The sequence below is a fragment of the Dromiciops gliroides genome, chromosome 1 (genome assembly GCF_019393635.1).
Source record: "Dromiciops gliroides isolate mDroGli1 chromosome 1, mDroGli1.pri, whole genome shotgun sequence".
Classification (NCBI taxonomy): Eukaryota; Metazoa; Chordata; class Mammalia; order Microbiotheria; family Microbiotheriidae; genus Dromiciops; species Dromiciops gliroides.
In genome coordinates this window covers 753,248,641-753,275,796 of record NC_057861.1, presented here as the reverse complement: position 1 = coordinate 753,275,796, position 27,156 = coordinate 753,248,641, and the positions used below count along the sequence as shown (strand labels likewise).

The 27,156-nt window shown below is 45.0% G+C and overlaps 1 protein-coding gene across 9 annotated transcripts in view; it reads left to right on the top strand.

The window, feature by feature from the left end:
* The window catches only part of CACNA1D (calcium voltage-gated channel subunit alpha1 D), a 355,589-nt gene that overhangs the window by 218,515 nt on the left and 109,918 nt on the right, over positions 1 to 27,156 (top strand). For all 9 annotated transcript variants that reach the window (XM_043981543.1, XM_043981522.1, XM_043981527.1 and 6 more), the window contains 9 exons: positions 10,928 to 11,015; positions 11,915 to 11,941; positions 13,828 to 13,988; positions 15,698 to 15,923; positions 16,031 to 16,238; positions 21,043 to 21,163; positions 25,347 to 25,461; positions 26,076 to 26,145; positions 26,781 to 26,847. In XM_043981543.1, coding sequence (XP_043837478.1) covers positions 10,928 to 11,015; positions 11,915 to 11,941; positions 13,828 to 13,988; positions 15,698 to 15,923; positions 16,031 to 16,238; positions 21,043 to 21,163; positions 25,347 to 25,461; positions 26,076 to 26,145; positions 26,781 to 26,847 — 1,083 coding nt within the window. The remainder of the gene's footprint in view (positions 1 to 10,927; positions 11,016 to 11,914; positions 11,942 to 13,827; positions 13,989 to 15,697; positions 15,924 to 16,030; positions 16,239 to 21,042; positions 21,164 to 25,346; positions 25,462 to 26,075; positions 26,146 to 26,780; positions 26,848 to 27,156) is intronic.

Here is a 27,156-nt window from a genome sequence, read left to right as displayed (position 1 = left end):
TTTCCTTTGGTCATCTCATCAGCTCCTAGTTACCATCCTTTAGACTAAGAATTCTCAGACCTAAGCTCTCTGGATCTCTCGTCTCCTATCTTCAGCTGTAGCTTTCCCATAGAGATTTTAAACTCAACATGTCCAGAACAGAATTCATTATCTCCTCCCGAAGACTGTACCCCTTAGGGGTGGGACAGTGAATAGAGGACTAGGCCTGGACCTAGAGAGACTTGAATACAAATCTGGCCTCAGGCACCTACTATCTGTGTGACCCTAGGCAAGTCACTTGATAGTTTGCCTCAGTTTCTTTGGCTATTAAATGGGGTTAATAAAGGCAAGTACCTTGCAGGATTATTGTGAGAATCAAATGAGAATTTTTGTAAAGAGTGCTTATCACAGTGCCTGGTGCACAGTAGGTACCCTATAAATGCGTATAACCCTTTCTCTTCTGAACGTCCCTACTACTCTTGAGGGTACCACCATTCTCCCAATCATGTAGGCTCACAACCTACATCTCATCCTCAGCTCACTATTTCTTACCTTCCTCCTGCATCCAGTCTGTTGCCAAGGCCCATTGATTTTACCTTCCTAAAATCTCTCCCATAGGTTTTTCCTCCCCTCCTTTGACACAGCCCCCACCCTGCTTTAGGCTTCATCACCTCACACCTGGACCACGGCACTAGCTGCTGGGTATAGGGGTTTCCCTGGCTCAGGGCTCTGCCCGCTCCAGCCCCTTCTTCACTCAGCTCTCAAAGGGATCTTCCTAAGGCACCAGTCTGACCATACTACCTCTACTCAGTAAACTCCAGTGGCTCCCTGTCACCTACAGGATCAAAAACAAAGTCTTTTCTTTTGCTTTCAAAGCCCTTCATCACCTGCCTCCCAGCCCCCCCCTTCAGTCTTTTTACACCTTACCACCCCATCGCCATACTAGATCCTCTCTGTTACTCAGGACACTCTGGGCATTCTCTCTGACTGGCTGTTCCCTATACCTGGCACTCTTTCCTTCCTCACCTCCACCTCCTGGCTTCTCTGGCTTCCTTCAAGGACTAGCTGAAATCTTACCTTTTACTGGAAGCCTTTCCTCATCCCCTTTAGTTGGGCTCCCCCAGTAGTTCCTAGTACCTTCCCTCTGTTGATTCTTTCCAATTGATCCTGCATATAGTTTGTTTGCACATAGGTGTTTGCATGTTGTCTCAACTCCACTGGACTTTGAGGGCTTTGAGGTCAGGGACTGTCTTTTACCTTTCTTTGAATCTTTAGTGCTTAGCACAGTGCCTGCCTGACACATAGTAGTTGCTTAATAAATGTTTGTTAACTGACTGAGAGAGATAAGAAGGAAGAAGCATTCCAGGCATGAGAATCAGCCCAGAAACAGGATGGAGCATTGTATGGAAGGAACTGAAAGACGGCCAGTTTGCCTGGACCAGGAGATCTGTGGAGAGGAGCAACGTTTCAGAATGTTGGGAAGGTGATGTTGGGCCAAACCAAAGGATTTAGAGGTTATGGGGGCCACTGGAGTCTAGGGAGGAGGCAGTGATGTGGTCAGATCTATATTTTAGGAATATCCTGGTAGTATTTGTATGGAAAATTTCTTGAAGGGAAAAGAGACTTGAGACTGGGAGAGGAATTAGGAAACTACTGAAATGGCCAGGGCCTGCTGTAGGGTGATGGTTACATGACAGACATTGAGGCAAGAAAACCAAGACTTGTCACTTGATTTTGAGTCAGTGTGAGGGGTCAAGGATGGCCCTGGAAATGCAAAGCTATGTGCCGGGAAGGCTGGAAGTAGCCTTGGCAAATACAGAGGATATGGAAAAGGCTTTTGAGGGGCACATGTTCAGGAGGCAGCTGTTCATGCAGGACTGACCCAGAATAGGTATGGGGAGGGAGGATATATAGATTTCAGGGTCATCTGCACAGAGGTGGCCATTAAACTCATGGGAATTGCTCAGGTCCCCAAGGAAAAGAGCAGAGATTCGAAAGAGAAAAGGATTGAAGACAAAACCCTTGGGAATCCCTGCATTTAGGGTTTATGACCAGGATGGTGGTTGAACGGAGGAGAATGAGAAGGACCAGGACTGGGCAGAAAGGTAGGAGGAAGACCTAGAAAAAGTGTTAGGAAATCCCAGAGAGGAGGGAGCAGGGTCCAGAAAAGAACTCGCAAGTGTGAAGAATGCTGCCGAGCATCAGGAAGGGCGAGAACTGGGCAAGGACCTTAAGGTTATCCTTGAATCCAAGTCAGGCTAATACTGTCACTGGCTGGGGTTTGGAACAATTCCCAGGGGTTTTGCCAGGCTAAAATAGGGGAGAGTTTCCCGACTTCATGAGCACTAGTGCTTAACCAAGTGACCGAAGTGGCGGGGGCACAAGGGGTCCCATTTTCATGACCATTTTTTTTCTTGAGAGATAATTTGTCCATCATCTTGCCCCCCCCCCTCCTCCCAGCCAGGACTATTGGGTGGGCAGAAAGAGGGGTGAGTTTTGAGATGTTTCCTTTTTCACGTGTCTGATCCCTCCCATTCTACATGTTTTTCCTTCCTGCCAACTAACCTGAGCTTCCTCCTTGTGCATGCTGCTAGGCCACCCTGAGATCTGACATGGCTTTGGAGACGCGGCTGTTTCCCTTAAAGAGCATTTGAAAAGCTCCCCCTTGAAGCAGTCATAGAGTGTAAAGGTTAATTAGAAGTCAGTCTGGGCCAGCTCCTTTGTTTTTGTCCTTGTTATTGTTTAGTCGGGTCTGACTCACGTGACCCCACTTGGGATTTTCTTGGCAGAGATACTGGAGTGTTTGGCATTTCCTTCTCCAGTTTATTTTACAGGTGAGGAAACTGAGGCAAACAGAGGTTAAGCAAGTAGCCTAGGGTCACACATCTAGTAAGAGGCTGAATTTGAACTCAAGTCTTCCTGCCTCCAGGCCCAGTGCTCTATCCACCTCGCTTCCCTCAACTTACTTATTTTGTAAATAAGTAACCTGAGCCTCAGGAAGAGGGAGGTGGCTTACCTACTTACTACTTCTGTCACTAGTAAGTGGCCGATGAAGGGCCAAGTTTTTTGAACCCTACTTCAGGGCTGTTTTCCTTGGCAGCCCAGAGGGCATAATATGCCTGCTGCAGTATGGCTTTGGTTAGGGCAGTTAACCAAAAGTGAGGGCCATTAGCCATTGTCTAGGAGGACCATAGAGTGTGAATGTCCCTTTTTACTGTTCACTTACTGAGCAGTGATATGGCTCTATCTCTGAATATACACTTCTACTCTGACTACACTTCTTCTCTTCTGTGCTTTCCAATCATGGGTCCCATTCCCACCAGTCTCAGTGAGTCAGACTCTGCCATCACAGACATCTCTCCCCCATTTTGTTGGGAGGGAGTCATGTGGAAGGGCCTCCTCGGGCTGTGTTAGGGCTCCTGATGGGTCTGTGCCCTCTCACGTGGCTGCCTGGTTTATTTTGCTGTCTTTTTGCATTGGTCTTGCTGCCATCTTCTGTATAACATTGGAACTCCCAACATTTAACTGGAAGAGCTTACAGTGGCCGACTTACTAAAGGATGAGAAAAAGAAGCGGATGTTTTGCTGTGGCCGCCGCCGCCACCACCACCACCGGCACGCTGAAGACCATGGTAACCAGCAAGTTCTGTGTGTTTGGACATTGAAGTGACTTCTTGGCACCTGCTTTCCCTGGAATCTCTGACGGATTTTCCTTCATGAATGAGCCTCCTGTGGAAGCAGTGTGTGCTAGCTTGTGCATGTACTTCTATACAGTGTTGGAATTGCTTGTTTTAAATCAGTGATTGTAGTGCTTCGTAAGTTTTCTCTCCAATTTTCCCTTAAATGAGTGCTTTGACCTTGAGAATGCATTATTGGGGTTCAGCTGTTGAAGAAGAAGGGGGACCTGTGACAATCTTGTTCCTGAAGCAGTCTTTGAAGCTCCTTTTCCCTACTAATGCAAAACCCCTTTCTTCTTTTAGCCCCGAAGCATTTCAGATCTGGGCAAGTGGCCTGATTTTCCTCTAGGCTGTTTCTCACTGTTTCCATTTTTCAAAGAGCCCTATCAATTTTAGCACAGAAAAGAATACGGGCAAATGATCTGTCATCTCCTAATTCTTTGCCTAAGATGCTGAAACCAGGACTTCACTTGGATTTGTAAGTGCTTCCTAAGAGTCTGTTCTGTACAAGGCCCCGTGTGAGGTACTGAAGATACAGAGACAAAAAGAAACCACCCCCTGCTTTCCAGAAACTCTTGTTCTAGTAAGGACACACAGTGTGGACAGCGAAGTCCACACATAAGACAAGTAGCATTGATACAGCACTTTACAAGTTTGCAATACATTTGATTCTCACCACAGCCTGGGCGGTAAGTGCTGCTATTATCCCCATTTTATAGTTGAGGACACTGAGGCAGACAGAAGTTAAGTGACTTGCCCAGGGTCATACAACTAGGAAGTGTCTGAGACTGGATTTAAACTTAGGTCTTCCTGACTCCAGACCCAGTGGTCTGTGCCCTGGGCCATTTAGCTATTCCTAAGGTGATTTCAGAAGGGAAAGAGGGGGCGGGTCAAAAAGGTTTCTAAGAGGAAGTGGTTCCTAAACAGACCCTTGAAAGTGACTAAGGCATATCAGGAACTTATGAGCCCATGAAGCCAAGATCTCAGCCTGGCGGGGTCCGAGCTGCCAGTGTAAATGCCACCCCTCCTGGCTGTCACTGGGTGAACAGGCTTCTGGGAACAGCTATCCAGAGGCAGACAGGGTGTCGTCTTCTGTCTAGACTGACAGCTAGCTCAGGCATGAACTTGGAAGTCCGGGAGAACTCTCGGCTTCAAGTTTCTAAAAGGACAGAAACTAGGCTGGTGTCACCAGAGAAGGTAAGACCAGGGGGCTGACTCTGAGCCATATGACTTTGTAGCCAAAGAACCTCCGAGATAGTCTGGGTCACTTGTCACATTTTACACAGGAGGAGATGATCTGAGAGGTTGAAACACAGCTGGGGCAGAGCAAGGCCTTCGAACTTCTCATGCACTCACAGACTAATTAGGAAGAAATGTAACCGATAAGCAAGCATTTCTTAAAAGCCCATTTTGGTGCTTAGTGGTTGGCTACTCACCAATCATGGACCCTACCTCCATCTGTGGGAATGGGCAGGGGTGTACACTTTGGCTTGCTCTATTGCTCAAACTGATGCCTCATGACTTTACAGAATCACAGAATATCACCACTAGAAAAGGATTTTAGAAATCATCTTTCCAGATTTTACATTTTACAAATGAGGAAATTGAGGCCTAGAAGAGAAGAAACTTGCTGCAGATCCTGCAGCTAATTAGTGTTGGAGATACTGCATGAACCTAAGATATTCTGACTCTAAGTTATTTGCTCTAACTACATATACTACCTTAGAAATTAATCAGTAAACATTTATTAAGTGCCTACTATTTGCCAAGCACTATGATAGACTCTGAAACAGTCCCTTTTCTCAAGGAGTTTATATTTATGATTACATGGACATACATAAGCATATATATATATATATATATATATACACACACACACACACACAAATACATGTGTATCTATGTATGTATCTGACCTGTGGGGCTGGTTGCAGCTTCCTTCACTTAGTGGAAGAGAAGGTAAATGGACTCTGGGAACCCCTGGACTCACCAGGGGTAGACTGGGGAGAGGGAAGCATTCCATGAAATAGTGGAAGCAGGCTTTCAAAGCAAAAACGTGGAAGAAAAAGCATCTGCAGAGGAAGAAGGGCATTGTGGGCTTTGTCAGAAAGCAGGACAGTCGGGTCACTCAGATGAGGGAGGTTGGGCTCCACTCTCCCGCCGGCCTGGCCTCTAACATGCAGATGCTTAGGGGCAAGGTCACTCCCTTCACTACCATCCATCAGCCTCCTCTCCAGTATTTTCCTTGCAGTTTCTTCTCCCAGTTGTTGCCTTGTGAAGTCTTGGGCAGGGATGCACACGTTGCCCCCTTCCTGTGTCTGCTTCCTCTTACTATGTCTATTAAAGGGTGTGTTTCTTTAAGAACTCCTCGATCCCTAATGCCCACCTTCCTGCTCCAGGGGTTTAGTCGTCCAAAGTCCTTCTTAGAACTGATAGGGAATGTTTATCTATGGGATCCCCAAGCCCCAAGATGGCAGTCAGTCTGCAAACCCTTTACCTTGTGGTGGGAAGGGGCATTTGGCAGTCCTTTGCAAAAATAGCTACCATATATTTGACATCTACAATTATACATCATCAAATTAAATGACACCAACACTTAACAAGAATGATTAACCTAGTAGGTTAATCATTTTTGAAAGCTATTCATAGGAAAAATACACCAATGATACATGCCAAGCAGTAGAGCTAGAATGGGTCACAGTCACTGTTTAATACAGTTACTCTATTTCATCAGTGAGGAGGTTGAGTGAATCCCTTGCCCACAGCATCAGAGGGGTCATCTCTGTCCTATCAGGTTCTCTTATTGCCCAGGCAGAGCTCTCTCCACCGTGACATACAGCTTAAGGGCCTAAGGCCTTTCTTGGTCCCCTTAGCTATTGGTACCTCCCTGATTAGGGACCTGGTATTTGGCTTTGTCCAAGTTTTGTACAAACCTCCGTGTGTGTGTGTGTGTGTGTGTGTGTGTGTGTGTGTCTGTCTGTCTGTCTGTCTGTCTGTCTGTCTGTCTCTTCCAGTATAGTAAAAGGTCTTTGGGAGCAGGGACTATTTCTCTGATTGTCCCCAGCCCCCAACACAATGCTTTTTCCACATGGGTGGTACCTAATAAATGCTGATCGGTGTGTATGTGTGTGTGTGTGTACACGCGCGCACACACACACATGCTCACACATTGTGGTGGCTATTAGGAAACAAAACAAAAATCAGTTTCCTTGGAAAGTGATTGAATTCCCTGAATGTGCACACTGCCCTCCCAGCCTCCTCTCCTGGGAGAGACTATGTCCTCTAGCCAACATTTTTGTGATTCTCCCTTTGCCTGCATGTATGGGGGAGTTCAGTGGCTCTTCAGAAAACAAGGTCCAATCCCTGCGAATGGAGGCAAAGCAGGTCACCCAACAAACAGGGCAGTGCCAGGGATGTGGCAGTCAGCTGCACCAGTGCAGCAGAACAGCAAGGATGCTGCAGCACGCCAGAAAGGCTGATTTACTCACCGGAATCTGTAACTTATATAACTCATTCTTTTTCGATTTTGGTGAAAGCTGTAGTGGTTACCATAGTAACTTCCCCATCCACAGTGTGGCTTCACAGCATCCTCTCCTGCCAAACTTTTGTCTTAAAGGCGATGGGGGCTTGTCAAGCCACGGGAATACATTATTTGATTACTAAAGGTGATCTTCTTGCTTCTGGAACGCTTTTGTTGCACAGAGATCCATATGAAATGGTTTTCGGTTTACCTTGCTAGCTTTTTAAGCCTTGACTGGAGTCCTGCTTCTGATACATGCTGGTCAAGTACCTCTGGCCAAGTCACATAACCGCTCCTGCAGAGAAGGTGCTGACCTATACCGGGAGAAGGTATTTCCTCATCTGAGAGTTCCCCATACCAATCAAATCACAAGTCAAGTTCCTAGTCCTATTCCCATAACTCTGTTGGGGCTCAGTGGAGTAAAGTTAATGTCAATTTGTAAAAGTTGGGGAAAAGGAGGAAGAAGAGAGAAAAAAATCTCAGGATATGAGAACGACCTCTTTGAAACAAAGGGAAAATGTTATGTGGACAAAAAAGCATTTCTCTCTGGCTCTGCCCCCGGAGAGCTTTCTTAGAGGGGAGTGAGGAAGTGGGTGAACTGCTGAAATATAAAGGAGAAATAGGGGCACTGAGAGACTTCCTTCTGGGCCCTTCCTGGGGCCAAAGGACATCCATCACCTGGATCCTTCACAGCTCACCCTGTTTTCCATTATCAGCAGCCATCACAAAGTGTCCAACTGTCCATTTGTTAGTTGGTCTGAGCCATAGAACAGACTGAGACCTAGAATATTAACATCATAATAGCAATAATTAACACCAAGATATTGCTTTGTGGTTTACCAAGTATGTTATAGAAATAAACTCACTTCACTCCCATAATAACCACATGAGGGAGGGAAGTAGAGTTAGTGTGATGCATTAATTTCCATATGTCGGGGGAAATCCATAAGTAGAGCTTGCTTGTGTCAGTCTCATAAATGTGTAGACCAGCTTGGATTCTACTTGGGTCTCCTGATTCCAATCCTAACATCGTTACCACTCTTCTAGAGGATCATAGGTTATAGAGCTCACCATCTCTGACTCCTTTCTTTTACAGATGAAGAAACTGAGGGCTAGAGAAGTGAAAAGACAAGCTCCAGATCATGCTGCTAGTAAATCCCATAGCTGGGATTCACATGCAGATTCTCAGATTTCAAATCCAGGCCTCTTTCTGAAGCCTTTTAGAGACAGAAACAAAAAGAAAAGAGCTACCAAGAAGTGCATGAATCTGTTTGACGAGATAGGGCCTGGGGCAGAGAAGTGGCACCATATGGTAATCAAGCAAACAGAATGACCTGGACTCTCCCGGTGAGTTGTGGAAGGAAGGTGACCAGAGGTTGGGAGCCATTTGCCATGGTCAGCATGGCAGACCAAAGGGCTTCTCCTCCTCCTTGAATCAAGGCCCAGTCAAGTGTAGGACTGTCATTTAATTGTGACTTTCACACTCAACAGTTTTTACTCACAGGGTAATGATTTTAGGGTTATCTCTTCTCATGGTGTTTTTTTTTTCCTTCACCCTGGGAAAGAATCAGGCCATTTTTCTTTCTCAGTAGGGATAGGAAGTAGGGAAGAAACATTTATAAAGGGCTTACTATGTGCTTAGTGCTGTGCTAATTACTTGTTACAAATATTAACCCATTTGATCTGTGGTCGAGCTTCATTTATTTGGTTGAATCAGAAATACTAAGAAATAACCTCCTTTCACAGGAGTGTCCAAACTTTATCAGCTTCAATTAAATTCTTAAAACTTAGCAGAAAGTAAATGTGGCTGACTCAGAACATGCCTCAGATGGTTCTGAATCCTAAATATTTCCTCATGCCAGCATCTGGGCCTTGGAATTAGGGAAATAAACAGGCTCCACAATTGTGATTTGTGTCATTTGAATGTTTCCTTAATGATAACAATCACAATTGAAAACTGTCAAAAAGTTTTTCATCTGAAATTTGAAACTATATTTATAGCTAAAAATTCCTCTCGTTAATGTCTTTTTTTTCACGCTTGAATCTGAACTAAGTGTCTGCTTTTGTAAACTGAGGCCCCAGAGAGATCCCCCAGGTCATGGGACCTCATGTCACAGTGTCCGTGTTGAGAAGTGCTTTGGTTAAGAGATCCCATACTGTGCCCAGCTGCTTCTGGACATGTGCATGTCTGCTTTGTTCAATAAAAGCCATTCTTGGTGCGACATCTTTTTTTCTATATATGTCAGCAGGACAACCTTCGGTACAAGAGAAAGAGTTTTCCTTTAGTTACTGGGCACTTTGCCTCAGGTTTCATCTTCATCATTTATTGCCAAAGGTCTGCACTTCAGTATCACGGACATTTATTTATTAAACACCTACTACTAGGCACAAGGACCCAAATGAAGTTGTCCCTGTGTTCAGGGACCTTATTTTTCTCTGTAGTGACCAGGCCTCCATGCAAAACTCATTCGGACAGCGATAGGTATCCCATTGCCCCTACTAGGAAGGATTCTGTATAAGCTGTGGCAAGAACTGTCATTTCAGTAGCAGGTAAACTGGTTTTAGTATTGATTTTCACCCTCTCTGACTTCTATGAATGAGGATAAATTTCTCAGGTCAGAAACTGAAAGTCTTGTTCTAGTGTGTGGAATGTGGAACCCACTTTCATGCCTTCTTTGGATTATAGCTCTTTCTGGGGACAGTTTCTTTCACGTGTGTGGCATTGGTGCTCTGCAGGTGATATGGTCGGTAATGTTCTCCAGAGAAGTTTCTTCCAGATGACCAGGTGGCCATGGCAACCACAGGGAACTCTCTTGTGCTCTGTGTCTCCTTAGTTTAAATACAAATGGGATACTCTTCTCCTACTAGCCTTCCTTTTCCCATTCTTCATCAGCTTTCTGGAACCTTTTTGGGTATTGGTCCTCAAAGCAGAGGTGGCCCATGTTCTAAAGTAAAAATCCTAGGGCACAGATCAGTCAGGAGGTGATTATTTGTATTCTTTAAGGAGTCTTTGATTTACAAAAGGGATTCTTTTTTCTTTTTTTTTCTTTTTTTGTTTTGTGGGGCAATTGGGGTTAAGTGACTTGCCCAGGGTCACACAGCTAGTAAGTGTCAAGTGTCTGAGGCCGGATTTGAACTCAGGTACTCCTGAATCCAGGGCCGGTGCTCTATCCACTGCGCCATCTAGCTGCCCCTACAAAAGGGATTCTTAAAAGTAGTTCTTCCCACCCCCACTCCCCACTCCAAAGCCTCCATTGCATACACATATACCTCCTAATGAATCTTTAAAAACATTCTCTTTACAAAACATATTTTGCAGTAACCCCATTGCAGGCCACGTATCTACCCAAAGGCTAGTGAGCCTGGAGAGGTACCTTCCCCAGCCTAGAACCTCATACCCAGTGGCTTCTTCAATAACAAATAAGTGCCCTTCATAGGGGTGAGCAGGCTAGGAGAGTGTTATTTATTGAGGTCAGAATCCTGGGCCTGCTGGGATTTCCCTTCAGTGTCGGACTCGGAAGGACTTTTTCACTGCACAACAACCCCGAGAAGGCACTAAAGGACACAAACCTTACAAGAGGAAACGTTCGCATTGCCTGCCAAAATCCTTGTTACAAAAGCCACATCAAGACACCACTCCCTTTGGCTTGGAGATATCCTGGGTGAGGCAAAGGGGAGGAGCTCTTTGGATGCCCATCCACACGAGGCCGTTAGCCATCCCTCTCTCTGAGCCGTCCATTCTCTCTCCACAGCAAGTATGCCCACGAGCGAGACAGAGTCTGTGAACACTGAAAACATCAGTGGAGAAGGAGAGAACCAAGGCTGCTGTGGTCGTTTATGGTGAGTGTGCGGATTTCACTCCACTACCGACGAGGTCCATGTGCTCCTTGGGCCAGAGTGTGGGAGGGAATTGAGAACGTTCCACCTGCGCTTCCACAGGCTGGTGCTGGTGGTAAGGACGATGATGCTGAGCTTCTGGGTCTCTGGGCATAGGCTGGAAGGGCAGAGCACTCACTCTTTATAGACTGATTTTGGGTGTGTGCTTTTAAGAAAAGAGTGGCAGATCAGGCTTTGGGATTCCAAAGTTGCCAGAGCCTTTTTCATCCAAATACTATCCCAGCTACAGCCCTGCCTGAGGCTCTCTGAGTGGGGAGAGGCCACAAAAGCCATCGGGGGTGGGGGGCTCCTCTTACTGCAGGCTGTGTTGCTGCTCCACTGCCTTTGGGCTACTGCACACTGCTTAGGCCACTTTAACCGGGTGCATGGCAGCTGCTCATGTTCCCAATGGAACAGGTGGATTTTGAGAAAGAATTTGTCTTTCTCTGAAAAAACAGGCCACCATCCCAAAGGATAGCTGGAGTGAGGTTAAGAGCTATGTGCTGCAGGCTTTAATAGTGGAGTTTGTGGTGCAGTGTGGGCCTGGTACCCGTCCTACTGAACACTCCTCCTCGTGGGCCCAGCACTCACTATAAAGGAAGGGCTCGGCCAGACTTCTCCTCTGAGGGCTGAGGGAGAGGCGACAACACATCATTTGGGAACTCTCAGCCTTGTGTTTGATGCCATGGCTCATTCAGGGATGGTGGGCCTTCTGTGGAGTCCAGAGGGATGGACTGGGGGAGGGTCTCTGTAGTCCACACTCAGCCCTACAGAGCAACAGCCGCTGGACAGATACAAAGGACCATGGGAAATGTTGCACATGAATCTTCTCAACAATATGTTTTGGTTTTTGTGTCTTTCAGTCAAGCAATCTCCAAATCCAAGCTCAGGTCAGTAGTTTTCCTTTGACCATATTTCTGTTTGGTTCTTTATTCTTGTCTTTCCAGTGTCCTCCTCCATATGCACCCTCCCCCTTACACACACTTTAATAGAAATCAATATTGAGCCATTATAAAAGTTGGTGACTTAATTTGAAAAATCAACCAGCCACCTCTTGATTCAGTGCATGCTCTAGTCATTGCCCAGCCCTGAACAAGAGATTCCTCTGCTGCCGTGCAGTTTGCAGCTTCTCAGGGAGGCAGCGCGCGTGCGCGCGCACACACACACACACACACACACACACACACACACACACACACACACACATGTTGAGAGCAGTGGCAACACAGGTCCATGTCTTTCTTCTCCATAGATGTCATTTTGTCTTAGACAAGGGAGCATCACTGGATTTAGAGTACGTAGATCCGAGTTCAAATCCTATCTCTACTATCCATGACTATAGTCAACTTGTGCAAGTCACTTAACTCTCTCTGGGCTCCAGCTTCCACATCATAAAATGAGGGCATTGGACTAGATGAACACTAAGGCCCCTTTTAGTTCCAATGTCCAAATCCTATGAGTATTCCATTATTCCCATAATGGTTGGCTTGGGTGAACCTGCCTTATGGTCAAGAGTTCCTACCATGTAGCACGTGTGTGTAATGAAACTCAGAAGTGTATTATGGCGGCCTTGACCTCCTGGCTAGAAGTTTTCCAAATCCCACGGAATATTTGCTGCTATTCCTCTACCACCTTTGTAAACACTGGGAGCAATTTCAGGGGGAGAGCAAACTTTCCTTTTCACAGGCAGAGCGAGCGTCGCCATCTTCCCACACTGTCACAGGGTCACTTGTCTCTAGCTAAATACAGAGGGCTCCATTAATGTAGTTTGTCCATCCCTGCCCTGTCACTCATAGCCTAGGAACCCCTCCCCCGCCCCAACCCAGTCTTGTCATCAGCAAGGGATCAGTTGGCCCTGCTGAGCCATCTCCTCAGCATTATTGGCTCTCTTGTTCATTGGTAGACGTCAGCACCAATTCAAGGTGAATGAAGAAAATGATCCCCTGTGGCATGAGATGTTTTTCATAGTAAGTCTGGCTAAGCAAGAGAATATTTTCCATAATTACAAACAGGAACCTGAAGTGGGTGGAAGGAGCTCACTACATGTCTGTTTGGTTGGACTCATTTTATTTTTATGAAAATATGATTCAATATTAGCTCTGTTCATGAAGGTGTATTTGAGCATCACTACTCCTAAAGGGCAGCTGATGATTCAGTGGGAAGACTCATGTAGAATTGATGGCTCTGCCAAGCTCAGAAAGGACTGGCAAGGCTTAAGAAAAGAATTGAAAGATACCTTTTTTGTGGGGGAGGTGGGTCATGCTTTCTGGATAATGTTTATTCCAATAAAGTCTGTCTAATGGCTCAAAAAGCCCAGGCATAATTATAACATTTAGTATATGACTTTGTCCAAAGAAATTTTCACATACACATAGCTGTACTGAACAGACTGTCTCTATATATTGTGTGTGTGTATATATATGTATGTAAGTGTTATTTTTCCTTTTATGTATCTATAAACTGACTCTTCATGTCGAAGTGATATACTCAGAGTTTGAATTACATATAAAACATTCTTTAGCAAGGAAGTTAGACAGGGCCACTAAAACGCAGCTGATAAGGATGGTGAAAACCAAGGCAGGCATCTCAAAACTTAGGTTTTGAGGCCAGCAAAAATCACTGCTTCTGGAAGTGAAGATGTCTCATTCCTTGTCCACACTCCCTCCCCTATCCTTCCCATCCCCCCTTCTGTTCACTGCCATTCTCAGAGCTCAGTCAGCGCCCATTCAGGTAGCAAGACTTTCATATTGGGAATCAAGTCATTTTTGTATTTCAGCCGACGTTGGCGTCGCTGGCACCGTTTCAATCGAAGAAGATGCCGAGCCGCAGTGAAATCGGTTTCGTTCTATTGGCTGGTGATCCTCTTAGTGTTCCTCAACACCTTGACAATTTCCTCAGAACACTATAATCAGCCTGATTGGCTGACCCAGATTCAAGGTATGACAAGAAAGTGCTTTCTCTTTGTTTTGGATTGCTCAGAGACCTGAGCCCGGAGTCTAGCTTCCTGGGGAATTAAGAGCGAACAATTCTGATGAGTGCTAATATGAAAATTTAAGAAATAGCTTCAACTCAGTGAGATCTCCACATTTGTGTCACGTGAACGCTGTAGTTAGACCATCCATGACTGAGAAAAATAACTGACATAATGCTTCATAGAGATTATCTCATGCCTTGTAGCAACCTCACGAGAGAGACACTATGGGTCTTTTCAGCCCCATGTTACAGGACAGGAAACTGAGGCTCAGAGGGAAGTGACTTGTGTGTAGCTCATTGTGATCAGAAGCCCAGACCTGCTGAACCCCAGGTCCTGGTCCTGAACCCCATCCACTGAGCCACACTGCCTCTGCTCAGGATGACATTGTACTCCCTCTACTCCATTCCAACAAGCTGATTAGGGCTGCCCTGCACTGATGCTGCCACTAAGAACTTGGGGTGGGGGATTCTTACTTATGGGTCAGTAAGCATTTATTAAGTGCCAGGCACTGTGATAAGAACCAGGAATATAAATACAAGCAGAAAGACAGACCACCCCTTGTCTCAAGGAGCTTGTCTACTAATGGGGGAAGACAACAGATAAATGAAACTGAAGGGTGAGGGGTGAGAGAACAGGAGCCACTCTGAGGCATGGTCAAGAAAGTCTAGAAACTTCCTGGAGTGGAGGCTGACGGAGAATGAGAAGATGGATGGCGTGGCTACTTCCTGAATGTGGAACTTCTGGGAGGAACTAGCCAATCAGAGGAAGCTGCTGCAGGGGAGGCAGTTAGTGAACTTGAAGTGTGAGGGGGCATGAGTAGACTGTTACAAAGAGAATCTGGCCTGGGGTGAAGGGAACTCTGAAAGGAGAAGAGAAAGAACACCTTTCAGAGACCTTAGTTTTTAAGAGGTCTGTAATTGCACCAGCACAGACATTCCCCCACCACAGGCTTCAGGCCTTCCATCACACAGGGACTCTGGAGACTTCTGTAACCAGTAATTGCAGCCCCTGTGCTAGCCATTCGCTCTGAATTTAGCAGCGTCACCTTCTCTGCTAGCCCTGTGGCCTTGCAAAGCCTTTCCAGCTTGGGCAGACCTGTCCACGCTCCTGCCCCTGGGGCACAGCCTCCAACAGCTCAGGGTCACCTCCTGGGTTGAGGTGTGGAGTATTCATCGTCATCACCCTCATCCTCAGACATTGATGGTTGAAGGGTCCCTCAGAAGTCCTCTGGTCCAGACTTCCTCACTTAACAAGTGAGGAACTGAGGCCCACAGAGGCCAGGTGGCTTGCCCAGTGACCCATTCCTAGTCTGTAGCAGAGCCAGGATGGGAACTCTGGATCCTGCTGAGGAGGAGAACATTGTTAGAGAACACATTTCACATGACCAAGAAGAACAGAATCATAAGTATGATCAAACGGAGATAAAATTGTGAATGTTGGTAGCTGAAATGTAGCCTGAATTTAGGACCTAGCCTTTGGATACGAGAATATGTGAGGGACCCACCCATTTGGACAGGGTAGTTGGGCCCAGCAGTGCTGGAGGCTACACTGTTCTCCCCCAAGCTTGCAGGATATGTTGGTGACCAAAGATGGGCGGTAGAAGGGAGCGCTCATTTGGAAGATGTGTCCAGTGGTCAGAGCACCCAGATTTCTGAACCATTTGCCTTTCCAGATATTGCCAACAAGGTTCTCCTGGCCATGTTCACCTGTGAGATGCTAGTCAAGATGTACAGCCTGGGCCTCCAGGCCTATTTTGTCTCCCTTTTCAATCGGTTTGATTGCTTTGTGGTGTGCGGCGGGATCACTGAGACCATCCTGGTAGAGTTGGAAATCATGTCTCCTCTGGGTATCTCCGTGTTTCGGTGCGTGCGCCTCTTGCGCATTTTCAAAGTGACCAGGTAAGAGAGCTGGAGCTGCCTCCCTTCCCTGAGAGAGTTTGGCTATTTGAATGTCACCTGGGTACGCACCCAGCTGGGTCTGTTTTAACCCACGTTTTCACTCACAGGCATTGGACATCTCTAAGCAACTTGGTGGCGTCTCTGCTGAACTCAATGAAGTCCATTGCTTCCCTGTTGCTCCTACTCTTCCTCTTCATCATCATCTTCTCGTTGCTGGGAATGCAGCTGTTCGGGGGAAAATTTAACTTTGATGAGACCCAGACAAAGAGGAGCACCTTCGATAATTTTCCTCAAGCTCTTTTAACAGTGTTTCAGGTAACTTTTCTCTCTCCTTGGTCCCACCATGGATGGAGGATCAGTTGGCTGCAGGCACTGTGCGGGGGACTAGGGTTGTAAACCAAGCGATTGCTGCTCTTCTGGGGGCTTCTCTTCTCCCGAGAGCATGTAGAATCAGCACAGATAGGAGGGTCTGCAAGGAGAGTGGGCTGAGAGCTGTGGGGGTTCCCAGAGACCTTGGGTAGGAAGTGCAGAGAGCAAGATGGGGAGCAATGTCCAGCAAGGCTGGGAAACCTCCATGGAGCCAGCGTGCAGATTTTACGTCTTATCCTAGAGGAAAGAGGAAGCTCCTTGAGTCGACTGAGTTGGGGAGTCAGGTTGAGAACTGTGGTCGAGAAAAATTACTTGGACAGTAGTAGAGAGGCTGAGCAGTAAGAATGCAGAGACTTAAGTCAGGGAGACTATTTCAGAGGAGGATGCGATGCTGTGCTGAGAAGGTGTGAGGAAGGCCTGGACTAAGGGGACAGCCTGGTGAACAGGGAAAAGGAGTCTGAGGCCAGAGATATTGTGAAGGTAGAAAGGGCAAGATTTGGTAATGAATTGGATATGTGGGGGAAAGGAGAATGAGTCTAGGATAGCTCTAAGGTTCTAGACCTGGGAAACTGGGAAGATGATGATGTCTTTAACAAGGTAGGGAAGTTTGGAAAAGAGAGATTTTAGGGGAAAAGAGAATGAGCTCGGTTTTAACAGACTGACTGTGAGATGTCTTTGGGACATCCAGTTTAAAATGATAGGCCATTGGTGTTACAAGACTGCAGCTCAGGGGAGAAATGGGATGGGTCATCTAATTCAGGGAGGCATCTCTATAGAGGGGGTAGCTGAACCCACAGGAACAGATGAGGTTACTGACACAGAAAGAGTAAATTAGAAGGAAAGAGGAGGGCCCAAGACACCCAGCCTTTGGGAGCAGCCACGGTGAGGAGTGGAAAACCACTTAGGGGTCAAGGAGGTAGATGGACTGTCATGGGAGGGGAACAGCTGTCAGGCCCATTTAACTAGCTCAGAAAATACATAAAGGTGAGTAATATGCACTAAGACTGGAAATGTTCTGTGGTAACCAAATTGTGGAGGTCTTTCAGACCAAGGAGTTTATCCTAGAGATAGTAGGAGAGCCCTCCGAGATGTTTTTGTAGGGACCCGAATGAACCAGACCTACGTTTAAGAAATATCAAGTAGGGGCAGCTAGGTGGCGCAGTGAATAGAGTACTGGCCTTGGATTCAGGAGGACCTGAGTTCAAAACCAGCCTCAGACACTTAATAGTTACTAGCTGTGTGACCCTGGGCAAGTCACTTAACCCCAATTGCCTCACTAAAAATACATACATACATACATACATACATACATACATACATACATAAAATCAAGTGAACAGCTCTGGGAGGATGGAGTGGAGGGGTGGCAGAGCCAGGGCTACTGCTTAAGAGGCTGTAGCAACGGTCTCAGAGGTTCCTGGGTCAGCAGCTACAGGGGAGCTCCTCCTCTTCAGAGGCCATCCAGGTGAGAGAGCAGGCCTGAGGCCCCTCAGAGGGCACGGCCATCTTGTTTCTTCAGAAGACAATTATGGTTGTTCTGCTCCTTTTAAAACTGTCCCTCTATGCATAAGTTACTGCCCTGGTGCACCTATATCCTGGAATTCTTTTGTTGTACATCTTATTCCATTTCTCTGTGTGATGCCGCTTTCATGTTTGCCATTAAATTTAGCCTTCGTCATTAAACTTGATTTAGTCATTGCCTTATTTCGATCATTAGAGATGTTAATGCAAAACAAATGAGGAGAAAGTTCATTCCTTCTGAAGTGCTGGATAACATCATCTTCCTGAAATATGGTGCCTGCTCTCTGCTCATCTCCCAATTCAAGTAGAATGATACAAAGCAGTGTGCCTGGACAACTCATTTCCAAGCAGATTGCCTTTGGAAGGGTGATGTTAGACTTGCCTGCAAGGCATGGAAGAGAAGGAGCTGTGCTTTTATCTGAGCTCTGACACTAAAGTAAGCAAGTGCCAGTGTCTTCTTTTCTGTCCGGCCAGTGCAGCTGCATTTGTGCAGCTGAGCATGTGTGGCATTCATTAGATCATGCTAGAAAGTCAGGTTATGTGGCATCGATGCCCTTCCCTGCTCTGTTCCTAAGGCTGGCATCAGGTGAAGAAGCAATAAAAAGTCAGGAGAGTGGGGTTTCATCTTCCCTCTGTTGCTACCTCACTGTATAAACTTATAATGCCATTTCTCCAAATCACTTTCCTCCTCTGTAAAAATCAGATAGTTGTACTTCCGTAACATCTGAAGTCCTTTGCAGTTCAGTCACTCTGCAGAATCAGAGGACTTCAGAACTTGGAAGGGGCCCGAGGCATCAGCTTTTCAGGAATCCTGAACAGTCCCTTCGCCCCACCAAGATCTCTGACGGTGGCTCCCCCCCCTCCATTTGGACCTTATCCTCCAGAGAAGGAGAGTCAGTCACTTCCTGAGGCAGCTGTTTCCATACTGGACAGTTCTAATAGCTAAATTTTCATGTAGTCTGCCTAACTCTGCTCCCCTGTGCCTTCCACACATTTGCCACAATCTGCTGAAAGTTCTGTGGGTTGTTGTTTTGTTTTGTTTTTTTGTTTTGTTTTGTTTTGTTTTTGGTGAGGCAATGGGGGTTAAGTGACTTGCCCAGGGTCACACAGCTAGTAAGTGTCAAGTGTCTGAGGCTGGTTTTGAACTCAGGTCCTCCTGACTCGAGGGCCGGTGCTCTATCCACTGTACCACCTAGCTGCCCCGGGTTGGTGAGTTTTAATGAACTCTATTATGTCAGATTTCCATCTGTTACAGGGGATGCTGGACCTCTGATTTCATTGGTACAGAGGATTCCCAATGAAGAACCGCCTCCCACCAATTCCTTTTGGCATCTGTGTTGTTATTTATAGTCTTAGAGAATTGCCAGAGACAGTGAGGAATTAAACAACTCGCCTGGGTCTCTCAGTTAGTTTGTGTCAGAGCTGGGCCTTGAACCGGCATCTTCTAACTCCCTCACCAGCTCCCTGTCTCCTCTGCCATGGTGATTCTCACTAATGTAACTTGTAGAAATCTGCTTCTGAGCCTGATGAGGAGTGGACTGGAGGGCATTTCTGGGAGCTGTGGTGATGGTCTCTGGCTCCCGGAGGGCTTTAACTGAGGAGAAGGCCAGGGCAGCAGGAGGGTCTGGGGCTGGGTATGGGTGCAGGCAATGTGGTGCAGGTCCTGCCTCGGACTCGTGCTTCATGGGGGATTCTTGGCAAGTCAGCACCACCTCTGGCCTTAGTCTCCCCATCTGCCAAAAGAAGAGGTTAGACTTAGGTGGGCTTTGTAGTCCCTTCCAACTTTAGATGTGTGATCATGTGATCCTGTGAAATTATGTCATGATTAGAAAAATCTCAATGACTGGAGTTGTTCCAGAAATGGAACAGACTGTCTCCAGAGGGAATTAGCTCCCTGCCACTAGAGGTATTAAATCAGAGGACGACGGATCGCCATCTGTCAAACCTGTATTGACAACAGTCCTACAGATTGGATAGGAAATTGTCTTTGAGCCCTTCACATTCTGTGATTCATATAAAGCACTAGATACTATTAAGCAAGGCCTCTTGGCTATGCAGAGAGGAATCTACCGTCCAGAGCAAGATTATTTTTCTCTAGTTAGAATAAATATGGGGAGGTGTATAGGGAGTTGTTGCTCAGCCATTTCTGACTCTTCATGACCCCATTTGGGGTTTTCTTGGCAAAGAAGTGGAGTGGTTTGCATTTCCTTCTCCAGCTCATTTTAAAAATGAGGAAACTGAGTTTAAACAGGTTTAAGTGACTTGCCCAGGGTCACACAGCTAGGAAGTGCCTGAGATCGGATTTGCATTCAGAAAGATGAGGACCTGCACTCTACCCACAGCTCTGCCTAACCGCCCTGGTATACTCGGAAGGAGGCTCAAAAAGATCATTCTTAGGAGCTCTTCAGAACCACCTTCTTAATACAGCCTAAGCAAAATCCCTTTGGCTAAGACCAAGAGGCCAACTTAAAACATCTGTCAGCCCAAGGACTCTGTTGTCAGACCTGAGCGTTAGCAGTGGTGCTCCTAATGACTCAAGCATCTGTACCCTGAAGACATTTCCACTGTGGCTGATGTTTTTATATTTTAATGAAAATTCTTCATTGACTATTCCCTATTTTCTCTCCCCACCCCCATTTTCTTTTAATCTTGGTCTGACTTGGCCTGTGGTAATCTAAATAACTTCAATATTTAACCCATTTGTGATTGCATTGGTGTGGTTACAGATCATAATCTCTCTCTTGCTTAGAAGATGCTTTAACAGAAAGGGTCATCTAAACAGCACGCTGGACAGCTAAAATAGCATCTCTCCATCTGGTAAAGTTAGTCAGCTGAGTGGAAGGGAAAGAACCAGTAGAGATTTTATTTTATCACTGTCAATGCTTATCTGAATTCATTTTGTAATGGTTTGACTTAGCCCTAAGGATTCTGAATGAGAGGAGACTGAATTGGAAAATGTGAGCCGTGTCATCTATGCCTGTTAGGGTTCTATAAACATGCATGGGGCAATGGAAATACATTGTATGAGAAAGTGTACAGAGATGAAGCTCTGTTTCTGTTTTACATCCAATGTATGAATTGGATAGATTCATCTAATATTAAATGTAGTGGAAAAGTTTGGGGCATATTCAGGTATCCTGTGAATATTTTTAGGAGTCAAAATATTTGTAAAATAATAAAAAAGATCTTGGTTCTCTTCTAGCAGTGACAACTAACATTTGCATCTTAGATTCTTACAGGTGAAGACTGGAATGCTGTCATGTATGATGGAATTATGGCTTATGGGGGCCCGTCTTCTTCAGGAATGATAGTCTGTATATACTTCATCATCCTCTTTATTTGTGGGAATTGTATCCTTCAGTGATGACCAAGAGCAGTAAGGTTGTGATGGCATATTAATAGGTTATTACTTTGATCAGCTCTTTCACTTTGTTTTGGGAAGTACTTTATTCATTTTAATTCCCAATAGACTTTTCAGAATTAAAGCTGCCATATGATATGTGGGTAAAACCAGTGGTGTCTCCCTAGCCCATGTTCTACATCTGACGGAGACATCAAACAGTGTTTGTAGAAGGGTATGGTTGTTTACTATAACCTCAACCCAAGCTTGATTTTTTTTTTTGTGGGGCAATGAAGGTTAAGTGACTTACCCAGGGTCACTCAGCTAGTAAGAACCCAAGTTTGATATTACAGAGAATTCGAATGAGGAGATGCCATCCTCAATTTTCTCTTAGTCCTTCCTGAACCTATTTATATTTCATAATTCATATTTTGGTGATAAATTCTGAGTCCTTACAATGGCTGTATCACTTTATTCTAAAACTAACCCTTTTCCATCTTCAAGGCATACCCTTGAATTCTACTATTTTGCCACCTCTTAGACCTCATATTTCCTGACTGAAGTCAGTCCTAATAAGGACTCTCCTACCAAGAAATTTCCTCCATTTCCTAGGTCTTTTAGTTGCCTTCCTCCAAATATCCTATAGCTCAGTTATGTATTTTTTGCATAACAGTGGCCAGAACTGTGAACAGTCCCTAGGTATACATATACCCTATTTTTGTTCAAGGATAGTTTTTTTGGTTTGTTTTTTGCTATCTCTCTTGATGATGCTCCGCACTTCCTGGGTTATAGCTGACAGTGTAAGGCCCATCATCTCATAAGTAGGGTTAGGATGATTGTCTCCTAAATGTATTACTTGAAGCTAGCCCATGCTCGAGATTACCAGCCAGGTGGCTATCATTTGATGGTTGGAAAGTTTCAACCATGGATTTTCTCTTCTAGATTGTTGATAAAAATGCCATAAAAATATTGATTATGCATCGTTATGATTTCTCCATCTAGAGAAATGTCTGTTTAAACCTTCCTTTTGTTTCCTGTCTCTAAGCATATTTCCTATCCAGGACAAAATATTTCTCTCAATCCTATGGCAAATCAATATTTTAAATAAGTTTTGTGTGAAGCCATACAAAAGACTTTTTCAAAGCCAAAATAAAATATTAAAATATGGTTTACTTGCTCAGCACCGGCCCTGGAGTCAGGAGTACCTGAGTTCAAATCCGGCCTCAGAAACTTAACACTTACTAGCTGTGTGACCCTGGGCAAGTCACTTAACCCCAATTGCCTCACTAAAAAAATAATATGGTTTACTTGCTCAAGAAACTGTGGTAAGAATATTGGGCTCATTTTATGTGGCAGTTTATGGATTAGAAAATACTCTTCGTACATCATCTCTTAGGACCCTAGCAGCAGGCCTCTGAGGTCAATAGTGTCGTGATTGTTCCCATTTTACACATAGGGGTTATTGAGAATTCAAGTCATTTGTCCAAGGTAACAAAACCAGTTAGTGAGAAAGCTGGAATCTGAACCCAGATCCTCTTAATTCAAAGCAGGAACTACTTCTGCTCCACCCTTCATGCTTCAAGAATGATTGCAGAAAATTCAACCAATGTATGCAAGGTACTTTATTAGACCCCAAGAGTCCCAGAACAAGATGACATCATCCAGACCTCTTTTGGGATGAGGTTTTGGACATTTTTATATGTACCCAGAGAAGTATAGAACAGCACAGGAAATGCTGAGGACAAAGAAGTGATCAGACAACAGCTCCAAGGTTTGTGGAGGAGGGAGAAAATGTTTTCTTCTGGAGAGGTGAGGGAAGGGCTGCTGGAGGAGGTGGTGCCTGGGCTGAGCCTTGGTAGGAAAAGAGAGAAAAGGGAGAGTTGGAGGTGTGGAGGGAACTTCTTGGAAGTTGGGGATGTGCTCTAAGAGAATGCATGAAGGTGACCCTGTTTGGGATGGTGGATTCCACCAACTCTATATGGAGTTTCTACCGTTGGAATCTTGTCCAAAGACCTTTGTATGAGAGTCCCATAGATGTTGTTCATCCTTCATTTTCAAAGAGGGCCAATGACATCACAGGGTGATGTCTTGACTTGCTCAGGAATTGGATTTAAGTAAGGCAGAGTTGTACAAAGTCATCAGTATCACTCCGTCTTCTGGAGTCATCAAAGTCCAGTGGCAAGACAAATTTGAGTCAAGATGACTCAAGATAGCCTGAGATGCAGTAGATGCCATATAGTAGCTTCTTTTAAAAAGGAAGAATTCTGCACCTCAGGCGTTTTCATACTACTGTGCCTCTGGACTCAGAACTAAAAGATTTTTTTGCCATAGTAATGGGACAAATTATGCCAAGTCAAGTCAACAAGCATTTATTAAACACTTAACTGGATGCCAGACACTCTGCTAAGTGCTGCTCTACTTCCTCCTCTAGTGAAGAATCTGCAGTCTCTATCAGACTGGGAGCCATCAAGATATCTCTGTATATGTAGCACAGCATACAGAACTTAGTATATCACACAATTAAAGAAATTAATAGAAAACATGGTCATATAATTAATATAGCCAGTCTCCTTAAAAGATGTTAAAATAATGCAGTTACATGTACATGAGAATGTCACATAGCTAACCACAGTACACCAAAGCACTATAATTCATTCCACACAATCCCAGCATCAGTGACAATGTTGTATGTATAAAATAAAAAATACAAGCCTTGTGTGATAGATGGTACATAGAACATGTAAAAGAGTTGTGTGCAGTAATCGCATATATAGGTCATGGGCAGAAACATGGCATATTAACTGTCTATATAACATAATAGCAATTACTCTCAATCGACCAACATTTCAGTGAATTGTCCACTATATGTCAGTGTGAGACACCAGAGATGCGAAGAGAAAAAAGTTAAATAATCCCTACCCTCAAAGAGCTTATACTCTATGAGGAGAGACAACATGTACACAAATACCTGTTTCCAATCTATATTTCCTGCCTTATAGTCTACAGTCTGAGGTCCAGCCCAACTCGCCTTCTCTCTGTTCCTCATATACTGTACTCATCTTCCATCTCCATGTCTTTGCGTTGGCTATCTCCCACACTTCCCATACCTTCTTCACCTCCACCTTAGAGAATGGATGGAGAGCACATGGAGGAGGAAGAGAAGGGAGACATTTGGGAACTGGCTATTTACTAACCCCCGGTGTCTCTTCCTGGGAGAGGCCCATCTGCCTGTTCTAAAGAGTCTGTCATTGCTCAAAAGAGTAGACACTCAGTTTGAAATTGCCTTCAATGCTCCTATCAAGAAAAAGCCATCTTGTTCCTTTATGTTGGGCTTTTTAAAAAAGGAGGAAAAGGGAAAAGTGGTTAGTTTGGTGGTCCTAGTTCGCTAGATTTGACTTATGTAACTTCTGACTTGTCTTGAAAATCACGTGCACCTCCAAAGGAGAAAACTTGGAGTACACTATGGATGACTTTCTGAAGAGTGCTCAGGCTTGCTCACTTGTGTTTTCCAAATATGATTTACAGCTGTGAACAGTAGGCCCAGCCTCTGTGTAAAATAAGTAGACAGCCTCCTGGAGGATTACTTGGAAAGGTGGGATTCATATAGCTATATATACCCAGACCACGTTTGCTAAGCAGTAATGTTACTAGTCACATCTTAGATGTGTGTAATTTATGTTTCATATATGTGTGCATATATTTGTGTATGTGCATATTTTTATACACACACACACACACACACATTTCCCAGGAGATAGCCTCAATTTTTGTACAGCCTTTACATGGAAAGTATGACACGGTAGAGAGAAAGCTGGCCCTGGCCCAAGACTCAGGAAGACCTGTCTTAGGTCATGCCTTTGACACACACTGTGGGAGGCCCTTAACCTCTTCGTGCCACAGACGACCTTCTAAAACCATTTTCCTCTCACCATGGTCTAGGAAATTTCTTCACTGTTGAAATCACGGATTCAGTCCAAAAAAAAGGTTAACATCAGATTGGCATTTTGTCTCTTTTTCTATATCCTTGTGGCTTCTCTAACTTTCCAAAGTCATCTGGTACCGTGTCTAGACATCAGATGTGACACCTGCCTGGGAACAGGGTTGGCATGCTTTTTCCATTGATTATTTCCACAAGAACAAAGATCAAACCAAATTGAAAGTGTATGTTGTATCCTTAAAATGATTTGGATTAGATATTCTGTTGAATGTTTTCTTGGCCATTGCTGTGGACAATTTGGCTGATGCTGAAAGTCTGAATACTGCCCAGAAAGAGGAAGCAGAGGAAAAGGAAAGGAAGAAGACTGCCAGGTAAATGGAGTCCAGTCTAGAGCTCTGGGTACAGGGGAGAGGCAGCCAATCTGAGTGAATCTAACGAAGGCCCCCAGCTCTGTGGGCTTGTTTCCTCATCTGTCAAAGGAGGGGTTAAAATAGGTGACCTCCAAGGGCTGCCACTGAATCCTAGCTGAAAGCTCAGGAGGTCTGACCATTTGATGTAAGGCATGGAAAAACCCCAGTTACCGGGCCCTGCAATGCAGTGAGTTCAAAAGGCATCCACCTCAACTGTGGCATAATTGGAAATCAGGACTAAAAAAGCCGGGATCTTAACCTGAAGCCAAACATTTTGGTTCCATTGCCTCCAAATTTGAGATTGGGATTAGAAATATTCTTGTGTTTAAAGAATTGATGTAATTAGTTTTAGTATCATAAAGTAAATTATGTGATAGATGATATGGTCTTTGGGGCGAGAATTTCAGTAAGATATCCTTAATGAATTTAGCACATAGAGACTAATGGAAAGTACTTGGGTAGAGCAATGCTATTTTTTCATGGTAAATGTTTCTAATCCTGTCTTTCAGGGAAGCATCATCAGTTCAGAGTGATTGGCATTATTTTTGACATTTGTTTGTGTTTTCTTTTTGTAGAAAGGAGAGTCTGGAGAATAAAAAGAATGACAAGCCAGAAGTCAACCCAATGGCCAACAGTGATCACAAGGTGTTTGTTCCAGAGTGTTCCTTTCTGTTCCATTATGGCATACTGTGCTGTAAGTGGCCTGCAGGTCCATTTATGGTGGGCTCTGTTGGTCACACCACCATTGTCTGTGGTCGAAGTGCCAAAGTGCAGTGAAGCCTTGATAAATCAGGGCATGCAGTAGATCCTCACTGACTGTGTGATTTCCATGGTGCCCAGCAATGGGTGATCGAACTGGTCATGATCACTCTGAAGGGAATGAGGGAAGAATTGCCAGCCTAGATCTACTGCATTGTGGAGGCAGAGCCTCAGCAGCTTGAAGAAAGGGTGGGAGATGAGAACCATTCATTAATTCCTGAGGGCTCCTAAGAAGAAATGAGTGGGCTCAAATGGGCTGTGCTCATCAGGGACGCTCAGTCATTCTACTTAATGGCTCCCAGTTGAGCATAACTTTATAGAGTTACATCTCTTCCTCTTTTGTTCTCACCTGTTTTTTGTCACGGATGCAAAGATTACTTGAGTGTTCTGGCTTTCCTGTCTTTATATTCCCTGGGAAGGCCTTTAGTCTCACTCAGGTCAGATAGGACATGTGGTTGTTCTGTGATGCATTCAACATAAGGCTGCTTCTCCTCATGCTAGACCTCCTTCCGTTGCTGCAGGTTATAATCGATGATTATAGAGGAGAAGATGAAGACAAGGACCCCTACCCACCTTGTGATGTCCCAGGTATGGTGTTGGCCCCAGAGATGTATGTCTTTATTTTGTAAATCCTAAGGTTCAGGTAGATTCCTGAGGAAGCGCTCAGATTTACTGTGGACTTACCATTTTCTGTGGACATTCAGCTCATCTAGTGTAGTACTGTTGTCTTCATCCCCTTTAGAGACCAGTTAACTTCCCTGTTTTCCTTGAGCACAGACCTTAGTTCTGGCTCGGATCAACCATCTTACAAGTGGCCAGTCGGGGTGAATAATTCTTGTTGGGAAAGCACCCAGCACCCCTTTGATGTTGGATGGGGGTTATTATCTGTGTGACTGA